At 38.2% G+C, this 16850-nt stretch overlaps 1 protein-coding gene across 5 annotated transcripts in view; it reads right to left on the bottom strand.

Annotated features, from left to right (window-relative positions):
• Positions 1 to 16850, bottom strand: part of NTRK2 (neurotrophic receptor tyrosine kinase 2) — a 203902-nt gene that overhangs the window by 58505 nt on the left and 128547 nt on the right. The window contains exon 13 of one of the 5 annotated variants that reach the window (XM_071581433.1): positions 10329 to 11327. The exons of the other annotated variants lie outside the window; for them this stretch is intronic. Coding sequence (XP_071437534.1) covers positions 11317 to 11327 — 11 coding nt within the window. The 3' untranslated portion in view covers positions 10329 to 11316. Of the gene's footprint in view, positions 1 to 10328; positions 11328 to 16850 lie in introns of those variants that run through there. 5 annotated transcript variants of the gene reach the window in all.

Below are 16850 nucleotides of genomic sequence, written 5' to 3'. Positions count from 1 at the left end.
ACCATCTTCAGTGGAAGGATACTTCAGCAGGAGATACACTGGAAAATTCAGGTCAAAATCTGACTTCAGTAAATACCAGGATAACACAAATTATCTCTGCTGAAGTTCAAGAGATTATCCTGGATTTACATTGAAGAAACAAAATAGAATTTGTCCAAAGAGGTGGAATAAACAAAGAAGTCATCACGTTGTCTCACATGCAAAAAGGTATACAAACATTCAAATGGCAGCTATATGTATTCATCCTTTTGATTCTAAATGGCAATTGCACTTGACCTGCTAGTTGTAATTTTAAAAGCATATTGTCTCTGGTTTTAAATCTTCACTGATAATTGTAAAAAATATGTTCCACTAAACTAAAAGTAAAGTTGAGTTCAAACACTTTAAAGACAAATAAAATACGAAGAAAGACACAACAAATCAAAGGATAAATGATGAAAAGAGGCTGTGGTGTTAAATAATGACACATCTGTACCCTCAGAAGCAGGCTGCTCCCATGGATAACTAAAGGGAATCAGAGGGGAACAGGGAGCAAAACTGCAGAAAAAGTCTCTCTTCTCAAGGTCTCAGAGACTTCCTAACAATAGAGTTTGACTTCTAGGTATTTCACTCACTAGCAAACTTCATGACCCACTGGAAATGATGCATCAATCTTATCCTGTAAAACGTATCTGCAGGCATAGGACTGCATTCCCCAGGTAACCTACCTTTAAGAGTGAGGCTGATCAGAGAGGATCACACCACATTCTGGAATGGCTCCCAGCAGAAAAGGCAACTCAGATCACCTTACCACATGGAATTCACTGAGCTGGATGTGACTGAATCCAGCTATTGACACCAGGATACTCAGCAGTATAAATTATTAAAATCTTTTTGCCCATAATTAAAAAATTAAATATGGCTGAGTGACAGTGTTTCCCCTTAGTCACAAGGAATAGGTCCTGATATTTTACCACCACACATGACCATTACATCCCCTAAACTGACTTTCTACTCTGCAAGGAATATGGTATTGAACTAAATAACTTCTCCTTGGCAGAAGACTGCCTCCAGAAAGTGACTGTGCCAGTCTTGATTGAAATTCTGAACTATTCACTTGCTCTTATGTGTAATCATTTCATTGCTAATAAAAATGCATGCCTTTTTCTTTGTCTCTTAACTATTAACTTGTTTGGCTTGCACCTCCCTCCCTTGGGCACCAGGAGACTTTTCTCTGATAGTCTGAGCAGTCTTTTAAGATCTGGTATTAAATATACATAATCAACACTCTTCTTGCTCTTCTTGGAGAGGCAAAGAGACATATATTCTTCTTCCTGGGAAAAATTGTTCTCCAGTTCACCAGTTGTTTTCATTACTTTTCTCTGGAATATTTTCAATCTTTTAGAAGTTGTTTCCAGTTGTTTTTCCTAACTGGAAGCCACATTTTTTTATCACTCTCCACAAGGCTGTGATAAAAACATGAAATCAGCTCCCTATATATCTACACATCCATAGATTATTCTAGTCCTTTTAAGGCTGCATTTCCTAAAGAGCACAAAAATTACACAGTTACATGGTATGCATGACAGTGTCTCATCTTGAGCACCTCACTCAATTACAACACAAGTGCTGAAAGTTTCAAATGTGTTCCCATATGCCTAGGAGAACAGCAGAGGAGATTTATGGAGAAGCTGAAACATAGACTCATGGACACAGCAGACAGGCTCCATCATCACTGTTCAATGAACTACCAACACCAGAAAATCCTATTCTGTTGCATGCCCACTTAAATCATCTCCTGAGTCTGCTTTTGAGGATAGTGTTCAAAATTTTGCTAGTGGTACACATGTGGAACAGCCCTGAAGAAATTTGTTGTGCCAGGACTCTGAGAAGAGAAATAAGACCTTCAAGATGCTAAGCAAACAGGCAAGGTAATATTATAAACATACAGTTGCATAAGCAAAAAGCAGTCATAGAAAAGACCCAGCATGTGATGTGACATGAGGTGCCACAGGAAGACATTTTTCAAGTTTCTTCCTTTCTTTTCCCACTATTTCTATTGTAATTGTGAAGATTCAACTATTTCGAAGATCCTGCTAGAAAAAGCAGGTACAATTGGCCAAGTAATTATTTAGATAGCATACCAAATGTGTACAGCATTTGTCATTCACATAAAAGGAGGGATGAAGTTTCTGATGCAAACTCATAGCAGAAGGATACAAAACCATTACCAAATGCAGACAACAAGTCTAGACTGATGGCCATCAGGTTATGCAATAGCAGCATCTCTACATTTCTGCAAGCTATTGCCAGAATAGAAATCTTGGCACATTGAAGTATTTACTCTCTAACACACAATAAAAGCCAATAAAATGCCCCCCTGCCCCCTCCTTCCCCCCCACACTTTATTTTTTTAACCTTTTAACCTGTCAGCCTTGCCTGGGTCCAGAAACAGGCCAGCTCAGTTGTATATTCCGGATTATTTGATGTATTTATCACATACGACATTCATTACTTATTATTCTCTATACATTCTTGTGTAGGCCTATTGTTATTTAACTTTTACCATATAGCAGCAACAAGTACTGATTCAAGACTGTTGTCCAGCTGCTGTAAGGGAAAAAAAAAAACAAAAAACAAATGACCCAGCATGTTTTCATGTATATACATATATACATAGCCCACAGCTGAGACTCAACTCACACCTCTTCAACACATGTAAAATCAGCCAACCAAAAGCCTGCACCTCAGGTAGTCTCTGCTGTACAGACTACAGAAAACTGACCATGGAGGCCAGAATGAGGCCAGAAGGCCACTTGGGCCTTGCCACATTACTTGTGCAAGTACAGTTTCTGAAGAACTTTGAATTTTGTTTTGTTTCTTTGAAAAAATAGTTTAATTCAACAGTTGTAAAACAGCTATCCTTGACTGGCCATCAGTGATGTGTCAGGTTTTTCACAGGCATTGGATTCCAAGTGGGCTTTAAGAAGATATTTAATGGCCAAGTTGAATAGCAAATGATCTTTCCTGGAAAAACTGAAGGTATTTATGCAAGGCAAACCAGTGACTGTCACAGAAATGGTTCAATTTCCAGGCACTTACCTCCTACTTGTCTGGACATACTTCTGATGATAAATCAAATAAATCTGCGATTGCTGCAGCTAAACCTTTCAGTTGCTCCATTTACAACTTAAATCCTCCCAGGATCTATACTTTAAACCCCCAAATTTCTATTTTCCTGGGTTAGAATTAGGCTTCCTTTTGTAACACAGTACTGCAGCTCCTTGAAGGATGCCCATCCCTCTCTCACCTACCCACAGCAGCAAGGGCACCATAGCTCTTGCCCACTGTAAACTCATTTTGCTGTAGCTGGAACAGCTCTTCTCTGGATGAAACTCAAGTGTTTGTGGTCTTTTGGGGCTAATAATTGATTTCTGGTGAGGCTTTTTATTTACTCTTTTTTCTACCATAATTGATTTGGTTTAGTTGGCTAAGATCCTCTCAGCTTGGCTATGGATAGCCATAGTGTCATACTAGGTTAGACCTTTACACTTTAATAAACACTACTTATTACAATAACAATGTTATCATTGTTTTAAATGGATGAGCCTTATGAGCTCAATTCACCCTTCAGGAAAAAGATAATAATAAGTGGACAGTTTATCCACACATAAATTTGCCCTTCCATACTGCAACTAAGATACACAAGATCTTCAAGCCTCAGGAACCTAAAAATGATATTTTACATGCTAAAACAATTGGGATATAACAAAATAGCTGAAAGCTAAATTTGGCACTCTGTTTTCAGAATAAGCAGCAGATATTAATCACCCTGCATTTCTCTTTGTATGCTGCTTCCAGCCTACTAAAAGCTTGCCAGAACAGTATGGTAAATCAGCTTTAAGCAGAAAACTGTTTTTGAATTTTAGCAAAATATTGTCTTTGCAGACACGTACACACTTAATTTGTAAATGCCAATCTCAATGCACTTCTTCCAAAAGATTAATAATTTTACAACTTAGAGGCTATTTTGTGTGAGTTGCTGTACCTCTGCTGGTATTATTTATAATTTATTTTAATTGTTTATAATAATAATACCTCTGCTGGTATTATTTTGTGGAGCCAAATCTGGCACATCTTTCATACTTGACTGCAGACAATGATCTCACCACCAACACCCTTCTCTTAGTTCAGATCAGGATATCCTTTCCCTCAGCTCAATACTAATCTTTAGAGTTTGTCTTTGTTACAGAAAGAGAAGTACTCAGCAAAGGATGGGGGAGTACCATGTATCATGTCTCATAAAATAGACACTTGCAGAGGGGGTAGGGCTAATAAACATACTGTCTTCAAAATATTAACTATTTTCTATCTCTTTTCAGAAACAGACGTAGCCTGAAAAGCATCCCAGAATACCCATCTGAGAAGCAGGACCAGAAAGAAACTTACATTTAGAGACTAAGCCATATTCAGGCTTGGTGAAAGTGGTATAAAGGTGAAATTCAAAGGAGATGGCTCTGATTTTGATGTACATTTCCCTGCTTTGCTTCTTCTCTTCTCATTTTTAAAGGAAAAGGAAATAATTTTGTACCTTGACATGAGGGAGTACAGAAGGGTTTTTACTGGTGGCCTTTCAAAAGCCAGTATGAAAAGTAAATGGAGCTTTCAAGCCTATGAAAGAATAAATTACATGCTTGGCTCCCAGTCCCAAATTGTATCGCCTTATATAAAAGTTAAGCACATATTCAATCCTTACCTTTTGCTGAACTGTTTTACTGAAAGATGACATAGCATCTGATCAGCCATGTTAGATGGTTAAGTTTGCCCTGTTGTAGCTAATTGTGCATGGAAAGGAACATCATAGGAATGTGGCAGAACCCAGTCTTTTATAGATTACTTTTGAGCATATTGTTTATCTTTTTCCTATTTTTTTCCTGATTCCTTTTACAGTTCTATCAGGCTGCAGCACGTTGTGTGGCTTTCTGTGAGGAAAGATGAATCTCAGGAATTTTTTATCTTACGTTTTACTTTCTTTGGCCTAGCTGAGGTAAGCCTCTTCTCTAAGTGGGAGGTTCAGTGTCTGCCCATTTCCTTAACTGCACCTAGTTAAAGGTTTGCTGCTACACTGTTATTTGCCCTTATGATTCTGTATGTGCCATCTTCCTTCCTGGGTTTTGCCATAAGTGGTCTTTACACACAGAGGGAAGTTATGGGTTTGGCTATCTCTGAGGAGGACTCACAAATGACATAAAAAGGCATTAGACATTGCAAACAAATATAAAACCTTCCTCATCCCTTGACTGGATCCATACATTATTCACTGAAAAGAAAAATTGTCAGGAAGAGGAGAAAACAAGTCCCAAGTCTTCCTATGCACTGAGAAGGAAAGAACCTCAGTTTTCCCTCTCTCTTCTGGGGACACAGAAGGGATTAGCACTAACTATTATACTGCCCCACACCCCCATGCAACATAAGAGTTGACCAAAACATCATAAAGGGTGAGCAAAGCTGGAAAAGCAGCTATTTCCTTTTACAGACTTGCTTTTCTTCAGCATCTGCCTTTTTCCATGGTAAGGTATTCGTTCTGCTTTTGTTTCACTGACAAGCTGGCACACCTTTTTGCCAGAGTATGCCATATACAAGGCATTTCCCCCTTGGCCTCTGCTACTGTTTCAGAATCACAGTGCTTATGATGCAATTAGCAGCATGTGCGTGCAAGGTACACACGGAAAATTCATCTTTACCACTGGGCTGTGACAGATACTTCTATGGCAGCCACAACAAAGTCAAAAGATTATTACATCATACTAGCTTCCAACAAAAGACCTGCATGTTCTCACTTACTGGTCAACCAAACGAAGTCATGAAGGGTTTGCAAGACTGAACATGTTGAGGGTTTTTTGGATTAGATCCTCAACAATCAGAAAGCAAAGATGAGTTTTCTTTTGTCTTGTTGCAAATGCCCTGGAAAAAATTAAATCTCTGAACATAGCACATGCTTAACCTTTCAAGCTTGAAAAGATCTGCTTATTACAGACCACACAACAACTCCTCTGGTGACTTGGTTCTTCTGTCCTGCACTTCAAAGGACTAACACCATGAAGTGTAAGTTTATATAACACAAATTATTCCATGTGTAAAGGTCATGAGGTTTCTACTTCTGGCTGACTTTTCATCATTTTTCAAGGTCTGACAACCTTCTCAAATTCTAGCAAAGGACACAAATGAGACTGTGTTATGCTCCTTGCAAGGAGCTTTGCTTAAGCAAACAGCAGTGCTCCTACTTGTAACTGCTCTCTAAATTACACTAAACTACAGCCCAGCCAGATTTGAGAACACTTTAAAGGCTTTTTTAATAGCAGCAAGATGGGTATCTATTCTAATTGTCCTGATAGAAAATCCAGCCTGCTCCATGATATAGTAAGATAGAAAAACTCTGACTTGTCAATGGGAACAGGAGGACTTTTCAGGTAATTTTTCTTGCAAAAAAAAAAAAGTCATGTGTTTTCTCTTCTTGATTTTTATCTTAATATCATGTAACACAAAAACTGGCACATCTAGGTAACAGATCTAGCAACGAATATGAGAAATGTCTTTCCACTCTCTTCTGAGCTCTGGATTGTGTTATCTGTTAGCTGAAATTATGTTTCTCTACATTTCAGACAAATAAGGAGGAATACTCTTTCTTTGCTAAAACAAGTTTGGTGAGGGAGCAAAAGTCTCCACTATATACAGTCCCCTGCAACTGGTGTACAAAACATGCAGCCCAGGGCCACTTGCCCTTTAGCAGATTAGAGGCAATGCCATGCCATATATGCCCCTATGGCTATGGACAGTTGGGCACCAATCACTTAGTTTGCACATAGCTGTCTGTCAAATGGAGGTAGGTTTGAAGTAGCAGCAGAGGGTGCCTTGGTTCTACTGCAGACAACAAACCCACAGGTCTGTTTCTCAGTGAAGTTTCCTTCAGACATCTGTTTAAATAAGGGCTTTGTAAATTCTAACTCACACATAAATAGAACCCTCCCACACATCAATAAAACTTTATTTTAGAGAAAGAGAATGAACACCAATACATTAATCGAAAGTATACTTTTGACAGACTATACAGTATGTCAGAAGCTAACGAAAACCAAGGACCTGTACTCCTTTAGGATAACAACAGCTTCCCACAGGGTCCAGTGTGATAATGAACTTTCAGAATTTCAGTACCAACAGTGACAAAACGAACACTAAATAGGATCTTTTAAAGCTGTGGCCCATGATGAAGATTAGGACAAGTTCAGTCTCTGCCAATATGCTTTCATTACCTAAAAGCATCTTAGTTTTGACTAGATAATTACAGTGTGCTGAGCCAAGCAGCTGTCACGAAGGAACAGGAACTGCCCAAATGAAGCAAAATGCATAGAAGTTCACCACTGATCTATCACACAATAATGAACCCAGTTACAACCTTTTGAGGCATGGAGCTGAAAAACAGAAAGAGAAAAAAAAAAAGAGGAAGAGAGGAAGAAAGCGCTTTGAACATTTTGTTCCAGTCAGTTTCCAAGAATGAGGAAAACACCAGGCATGATTCAATCAAAGGATGGCCTCCCACAGTCCCGCTGTTGCTGGAGAATTGGCCATTGGGCAGATACCCGATACTCTTATTTCTCAAAGCACACAGACCCAGTCTTCGCCAAGACATGAATTCTTGCTGATGGCAGCACACATACATAGCAGGACAAACAAGAAGAACAGCAGAAATGGCTGAATGAACTTTATTCAGGATCTGACATATGATGTCAGTATAATGAATGTGACCTAAAGAAGAGTGTTACACTCATAAGCAGACTGAGTTGGCAGCTTTGACCAATTAATACCAGTTAATTTTATGTTGATAACTAGTACATACATATGATATTCTGTAAAAGTTTAATAGATGTCACCATAAATCATAGTTCTACCTTTCTCCCCTGTGCTCCTCATATTTGGAAAGCACTTTCACTTGAATCTTCTTTAATACTTGTAGATTGAAATTAATGCAAATGTAATTCTGGCAGTCTCTTCAAGACACCAAAAATGCACAGAGCGGAAGGGTTTTTTTCTCACCTAGCATCTATATGACTATTGCTCTTAAAAAAAAAACAACTGTTTTGTTTCAACTACTGTATACCATGATATTTACAGCAAAGGTAGTCTGCACAGAACTAAGATAGGCAAAATGTAGGGGTATTCTCCCCTTCCTTCTGAAGTTCAAGTTCTCTCCCAGATCAACAAATACCAGTTGCTTACATATTCATGTACTTGGGAAACATTTTGAGCAGCAGTAACCAACACAAACAGCTGGTACATTTGTTGAACTGAATGGCAGAATACTGTGTGCTTATAAGCAAAGAAAATATTAAATATTGCCACAATTTTTATTGTTACTAATGGAACAGCTGGATTTTTGTCTCAAGTTGCTCGAACTGACAGTTGCAGCTAAGGAAATGGGTATTGTCCTTTGATATGCACCTGGTCTGCACTAAGCTAAAACACTGAGGTACACAAAGCACTACTGACAAAAGGTCACCAGGGTGCGTTAATAGACCACTTTGCAAGCAGCGTTTATTAATTTCTGTCCCCTACAAGACCACCACCAGCAGGAGGGCAAGTATGGACTTGCTTTTAGGAGGGATCTGTCTGAAGCCTCTTGCGAAGCTGGAGGGACATTTTGCCTTTTGGTAGTTCAACATCCACGAAACGGCCCTGAAGAAGTTTCCAGGACTCTGAGTTCCTAGCCTGTCCTTCTGATTAGAAGACAATATAATTATTTGAAAACCAGTGTCAAGATTTGTTGGGTAAATTTTGCAATGTTTTCCCACTTACAACTGCCAACTAACTTATAGGTTAGTGTGTTGTTTTCACCATTGCTTGTCACATTTATTCTTACCTTGTAACATTTTCTTCAGTAAGAGAAGGGTAATTCAACCATGTTTTCCAAGAATATAACAGGCTCTAAGCACAAAAATAACCAGTACTGATTTGCATTTTTCCTTACAGAGAAGCAAGATAGAGGCAACACTGTTTTCTTCTGAAATCTAGGCACATACATGCATAGATGAAAAGGTATTTGTCATCTGTGCTTTAGCAAACAACCCTTATGAGGATGAATCCCTTTATGACTGTTTCCCCCACCTGGGAAATAAAGCCAGAAATACATATCTAGCTGTTTCATTATACTGGTGGGGATTTTTTAAAATACTGGCTTCTACTCAAAGTGTCACAAAGCTATAAAATGTAAGTTACGTATTTGCCAAGATTCTTATTTGGTTTATTTTGAAAACAATGGAACAAACTTCTCACTGCCATCACTTTCTTAATTCCAAAAGGTCCAGTGGAAACCTCTTAGCTATAGATTTGTCTGCAATAAAAAATTCCTTGTAATTTCACAGATTTTGGCCTCCTTAAACTGTTATAGCACACTCAAAAATAGAAGATAGTGTTATCTTGTAAGTCATGAAAGTATTCCTCCCCAAAACCCCCCAAAAAACACAAAACCCCCCAAATATGTGCCATGAACAAAAGAAAATGTGAGGTCTGCTGCTAGCTAAATGCCCTAATTCTTTGCCTATTCCAGTCTGCATATTGTTCATTTACAGTATCTTACGTACTATCCTGCATAAAAATAAACAGGCCCTCAGGGATTAACATACCACAACAAACTCTTCAAAACTACTTCCAGTAGCTCCCTTTCCACACATTCAGAGATGGAAACAAATAAAGATTTTTGAACAGGAGCTACTGGAATAATTTTCCTTCATATTGGGCCAAGTAGGTATTTGAACTCCTACAATCTGACTTGTTGTGGAAACTGGAGAAAATGGTAAATTGCATCCTAATGAGGGCAATTCTAGCTCAGCATCCAAACATCATTAGGAAAATCTCTTCTCAATACTGTTTTAAAAGGTTTTTTTGCCCATAATTAACCAAGTTGAAAGCTAAGACAGTAGCTAGGAGCAAGTGGTTTGAAAACCTGCATTATCTCTCCCACTGTAAAAAAAGTACTGTGCTTTCACAAGTAGACCTTGCCAGAAGCCCTAATTAAGGACAGCTGTGAAAACTCCTGCTGTAGTACAGTGCTTTTAGGTCACGTCCAGCTTGGCAGGATTCTGACACAACTTTCCCAAAACAGTGACAGACTTGTCACTGACATTGAGGAGAACAGGAAAAAAGAAGTCTCACAGAAAAGACGAACATCTTACCTCAGAAATACCTCAGATATTGGACAGGTTGTGAGTTTGAACAACCAGACAGTACACACAGAGAAAATGTGCTACATGCTGCAGCTCTCTACCTAGTAACATATCTGCAGTTATACAGGAGAGGAGGATGATCCACAGTGTGGAGTTTATTGAGAAGTAATATAGGGGAGAAATAAAATATGGGCTGGGTACAGCACGGACTCAGGAAAAAAAAAAGGAAGATGACTAAACTGTTCCAGTTCAAAAGTAAGGGAATATCCAGACCTCAGTTGATTAGTACTGCTAACCAGATTTCCACCTGTTTTCTCACTTCAGCATTTTAGATCCTGTTAATTTAGATTTCTTCATTCTGAACAGCCTTTTACAGCTGATCAGGAACAAGACAAACATCTGCCCTGCAAAGACTTCCCTTAAAGATTCTATGCAACATTTTATATAAATACTGTGCCTAGTATAGCAAGAATTTGTCCATATCCAAACCAATGACACAAGACACCATTTTCTGCACAGGGACCTTTTTTTTTCTGTTAGACAATCATATTTGGGATATGTTTAGAAAAAAAGACAAAAACTTTTGCTAGCTTCTATATCACTGCTCCTTAGTGACTCAACTTTATTTTAATGCCACATATTGCACAGCTGCCAGCCTGTTGGAAATATCTCTGCATCCTATTTTGTTAGTTTTCCTACAATTTCAGAAGTTGTGATCTCTTATGGAAGTTTGCAAATGTAGTTCCCTCACCCTCCCCAGCTATAGCATGACAATACATGCCAGATCACAGGCTCTGGCACAGACTTTGGAGATGGATGTGGAAAGGTTACACAATCTTGCAATTCATTAAGATCAAGCAGTACCAGTTAAAGCAATCTCTCCTCTCCAAAGAAATAAGTGAGGAAAAGAAAAACAAAATCCCCAAGTCTTCACTTTTCTGATGTCCTGTTGCATCAAAGCACAGGTTGCAACAAGCTGAGAAAGTATAATGGGCTTCAACGTCTTTTTCAGTTGCTATGGTACAGTTTCTTATGGAAAATTCCTTGTTCTGCGTGATGTTTTTCCTGCCTCATTTGGGATGGCAGAACCGTTCCTTGTGTCACCTGAGAAACCGGGCTGTCAGTTTCCACCTATTGGTGAGAAAGAAACTCATCAGCAGCAGAACTCAATGGAAAATTCCTTGGTTAGAAGTTTCTGCGCTGGAGGCCAACATGAAACTTGGGAGCAAACACAGATGGCCCAGGGGATGAGGATGACACACAGGAGATCTGGCTTCCACCTCAGGGTCAGCCACAGATTTCCTGTGTGATCTGGGGCAATAGATTTAATCCCTGGGACTCCCTGCTCATACACGCAGGACAACTAAGCATTCTGCCCCTGTTCTTCACCCCGTGTGCAAAGCCCCAGGTCTGTAACCTGTCCACAGGAAAATCAAGTAGCTCCAGGTTACAGGAGTGGGGCCATAGTCCAAAAGCTCTTCAGGCAGGAGTTATTTGCATCTGCGCAGTACCCCAGGGCTTTGCACAGTCTTGTTTGGACTTCACAGTTTGGTCTTGAGGTCTTGTTTGGACCTCAGGGCTCTAAAGTAATGCACAAAAGTAATAATAAAGAATTTCATTGTTCTCTGTTTTTAAGGAAAAATTTCAATACAGGCAAGAAGGAAAAACTCCAACTTTACAGCAAAACAGGAAAAACATTGGGCTTTAGAGGAGATCTGCAATGTATTTTCTGCATAGATAACACTAAAAATTGCAAGAAACATGGTATAAAAATGGTACTATAGTACCACACTAGTGATGCAAAGCAATCAGGGATAAGGCCTTTTCACTAGGAGAATTTCTTTAATCAATTAGTTGAAAGTAATCTAATTTTCATGTGACATTTTCCCTGCTGCAGTGTTTGCCCTCCCAATCAAAAAAAATTAGATTCTACCACTTTTGATCCATGACAAAAACAAAGTATGGTTAAAAAAGTAAACTAAAAAGATGTGTCAATATTTTAGTGCAGTTGGATACCTGTGATACTTCAGAATTCTGAAATTCCCATGGGCTCCCTATGGGGATGAGAAGAGCTTTTGACCTCTCTGAGGAAATGGGGTTTGGAAATAATAAATGTGCAAGTGCTTGAAAGGAGACTCCTTTAGTAATGTGTGCCATGAGAATGAAGAGCATTCAAAATGGGACAATGCAATTGCATCCACAGGACAAATTTTCTGGTGGTGCCAAAATTTAAAGCTCCATTGACTTCAGTGGAGTTTTACCCTTTAATCCAAGAAGGTTTGGACTTGTTGGATATCACTTGCAGTAACATGCACATGCTTTTGTTTTTTAGAGTCCCTCCCCTTATATGTTCAACAAGAAAATGAATGGAAACAGGTATAGAAATTAAAGAAAAAATACTAATATTAATTGAACACAGGTCAGGACATTCAAAATTTTGATTCCCACACTACTACTTTCAGCATAAAGCCAGTTAAAAATTTCACTGAGAATTATTAATGACATAAAATAAGGTTTCAAAACTTTGGCAGCAGAAAAATGTTGATTTTCAATTACATTTTTGGCTTCTTAAAAAGAAGAATAAAATTTAACATTTCAGAGTGGAAAAATCCTTTCCCTCCCCCAGAATAACATCCACAAAAAACCTCTTACCCATAATTTTGACGTATTTTCCCAAATGACTATTTTTTAAAAATAATTTTAAAATCCCAAATTATTTAAATTTTACCAAAGATGCACATTTTTTTCCATTTCAACATTTCAAGCTGAAACTTGAGACCAAATTTAGGCAAGTGCCGTCTGATTTCACTTATACTTTAAAACAGAAACTAATTTTGAAATGCTGAAGTCTCGTATGGGAGGAAAACCCTATTTTTGAACAGCTTTACTTTTGTGCATTTAAAATCTCAGCTACTACCCTAGAACTCTGGAGGGGGAGGAGTTGTACTGAAGATGGAATAATTCGGTATAGGTTGCATTATTTTGGATGTACCAAGTGGTAAAGGCAGTAGGATCCTCCTCTCTCACTTTGCATTAAGGTGGAAGAACCACCCTTTCAAGACTGTTATCAGGTGAAGAAATGGTTGCCAGATTCATACAGAAGCCTCTGCAGGATGCCTGCACATCAGCACATTGCTCCACTGATCGTTTTCCTCATTCTTATCCAGAAGCTACCAAATTTGACTCCCAGGAAATTTACCCAGTAAAAATCACATGCAAGTCAAAAGGATGCTAAGAATGGAAATTAAAACTCAGATTTAAGCATAGCAAGGTTGTAATCAAGATCTAATGAAGTCACAGAAGTTGCAACCAGAATTCAAGATTTAAGTACACCTTACTTTTGACAAACTTTACGCATCCTGAATATGAATTTTGTGAGTTAAAAGTAGTTGCTCTGAGAATTTCTCCCAGACTGAATAAAATGATAAACATCAAGAAGGACTCAGATTTTAATTCCTATGGTACTGCAAATACTTGCTATGTACAAATCCTTTACATGCAGCAGTATTTTTGTGTTAGAACTGACCATTTGGATTATGATGAGCCATCTCATCTTCAGTGACCTTGGTGCTGTTATATTAATATTCCTGATACAAGGAAAATCTGAAGAATAGCCCCTCTGCTTTTCAGCAACCAACACAAATCATGATATCTCTTAAATCCCAGTCCCTTTGATAATCACAAGGACTCTAATAATCTTTCTCCTTTTATCTCCAGCAGCACAAGTAGCAGCTGAGGTCTGGAGTTGGGGGGCACAGATGGATAGAGATAAAAACAGTGATGCAGAAAAGGTTTTCTTTCTTCATTTATCGTGTACTCTACTGGTCCTTTCACAATCCCCAAAGATCCAAGACATTTTACAGTTATTACAATAATAAAATGCTATCACAGATTCAAGAAGACTGCACTCCTGAACATCTAGAGAAGCAATAATCACCAGTTTAAAAGCTATAAAACCAAATCAACAAATTGTTAAAACCACTGATAAAAGGCCCTGTCATGCCACCTTCTAGTTCTCTTCACTGAGGCTCCAGAGGACTGTAGGTAAAATTCCCTTCCCAACCGGACCATCCTGGCTGTCAGGATGAAATGTAGAAAAAAGGGAAAACTTGATGAACACATCAGCCTAGTGAAAGGCAATTTAAAAAATCCTTAATGAAACACTATTGCTTCTAACTAGTTAGGAAATGTATCAAAAGCAAAGCCTACTTGCCTAAATCCTTTTGCTCTCTGAATCCTAATCCTTAAAGTGAACAAGGACAAAACCTAGGTAGGGAACTTGATCGCTAGAACTTTGGAGAAGAACAACTGCAATAGCCTCTTCAGAGTAAACTGTCAACAGGTCTACGCTTTTATCTTTTATTTCCTTTTTCCTTCTCCACTCTCTCCTTTCTTCTTTTTGTTTGGAGAGGAAGATTTGTACACATCGCTGTGGTGCCACTTCTTACTGGAGGCCTCTCTGATTATTGCTTTGGTAGGTGTAAGTCACAGGCTTTTGTAATTTCCTTCCAGTTTCTCTATTGTCTGAGCACAGGACTTAGCTGGTTTATCTTTGTAATGTTGGTTCAGTTTTGTCTCATCTAAAGAGTTTTATCAGTAGTTGTGTCTCAAAGTTTATATTGGTGATGCTAATGTCACCCTTAACAGGTTTGGTAGCTTAAACAGTGCTTAAAAGTAGGAATTTTTAATCCATGTTTGCAACATGGGAGATATTCCGTGTAGCAAAGCCTGAGAACATTCACTGAAATCTGCCTATACAGAGTAGCTGCCTGTTAAAGGTAACAAGCAAAACATTAAAGAGTTTGCATTGCCTTTCTTTTGTTCAATAATCTTGCTATAAGAGAGTATCTCATTAAGAGACTGAATATAATAATGTACCTCATATTTTTGCATTCACATACAGGGTGCATTTTGTAAGTCTTTACATTGTTTTTCCCCGATGTTTTGCTAAACTGCCTTTCATTGGGTTGAAGAGGCAGGGAGAAGAACCTTTTGTCTCCTAGGAATCAAACTATTACATGCTGGAGGACAGACTGAGTACTATCTACTCAAAAGTGTGATTTTATTTACAGTCATCCTGCAGCTTGCACAACTTAAAAACACACACCAAGAACCTCAGTAATCCAAGTGCATCAGAATGCAGAAATGCTTAGCTTGCACAGTTTTAAATGTCTCTTTAGTTGCTTAAAAGCAACAACCTAAAAGCTAATTCCAAATACAAAGAAAACAGTACTCACTGGGTTTGGCTTGAACACATTCAAATAGGCTTTGATCTAGGGCTTTCTTAGCCTGATTAACCGGAGAGTTAACATGCCATGCAAAACTCCAAGTTCAGCTCAGCACTGACACAACCTCTCTGAATTTCAAGCAGAAAGCAGCACAGAGAATAATGGGCAGCTTGTGCCCGTGGAGGGTTTATATCCTAGCTTGTAAACTACTATTTCCTTTTCTTATTATGACAGTGTGGAGATCTAGGAAATATTTAAACCCATTCCTGAGACCACATTTCCATTTAAATAATTGCCCTTCCTTCTTAAAAATGAAAACTTGTGTCTTGAGATGCTTTAGCTATTGAACAGTGTGGATTTTAACATGTTACTTGTATATAGTATACCCATACAGAAATGTCACAGAAAGCATAACAAATTTTTTTTAAAAGTTTTTACAAACATTTAGATGGGACTACTGGTCTGATGAAGCCAAGAGCTCACTGTGGGTGGGCACATCCTTTTCTATATGATGAAAAATAAATATCACACACTCAAGCAGAGACTCCATCCCAAGACTAGACAAAAGAAAATCAAATATTTCTTGGTACACTTTCTCTCTATTATTATGAAAAACACATTACATTTTTCTGTGGTTTTCCCATAGAAAGTACTCTCCATATTCTTGTGTACATATTCTGTCAATAAGCAGAAGCTGCCAAACTGAGATGACACAGTTGTCTTCTGCAGGAGCAGTGAACACTTGTGTGCTTTTTTGTATCTTGAAAACAAGCCATCTTACAGTGAAGAAAATTTACCAGTCCAAAATAAATCTCTTACCAGTTTGTTTAATGTTGCCATTTACCACAGTCCTGTTTCAAATGTTGACGCCAAATTCAAAATACACAGAGATCAATAGGCAAGAAACTAAATGGTTAAAATGGGAAATCAGTTCTGAGTGGGGCCTCTAGAGGAAAGCTATCACTGCAAAGAAAAGTTGAAACTACTCTTGTCTTCATTATTCAGTTAAAGGTTGGACTTGATGATTTTGGAGGTCTTTCCCAACCTTAATGATTCTATGATTCTGTAATTTCTAAAATATATTTTATTTTGGCACTGTGTTTATTGTTCAATGTGGTAAAATTTCAGGGTTCTCTAAAATGCTGCATTAAGTAAAAAATTGTAACCTTACAGTGCAATACAACACTGGCAAATATAAAAAAACATTTAAGGCAAGGAAACAGGCTGCATCAGAAGGCAAAATGCAAAAGACTTCAAATGGCTGGGAAACGAGTCATCTTTCTCTTCAGAAAAAAAACTAAGATAAAAAAGAAATATGTTCTCTAAGGTCTGTGTGAATTTGAGTATTAAGTCTGAGCTCTTATACCACATCTTCAGGATGAGAACTGTGATTGACTGTGTCTGAAATCACAGGTCACTGAAAACA

Source organism: Pithys albifrons, chromosome Z, assembly GCF_047495875.1.
Source record: "Pithys albifrons albifrons isolate INPA30051 chromosome Z, PitAlb_v1, whole genome shotgun sequence".
Lineage (NCBI taxonomy): Eukaryota > Metazoa > Chordata > Aves > Passeriformes > Thamnophilidae > Pithys > Pithys albifrons.
Note: the sequence above shows the minus strand (reverse complement) of the source record. Positions and strands in the feature narration are given on the sequence as shown.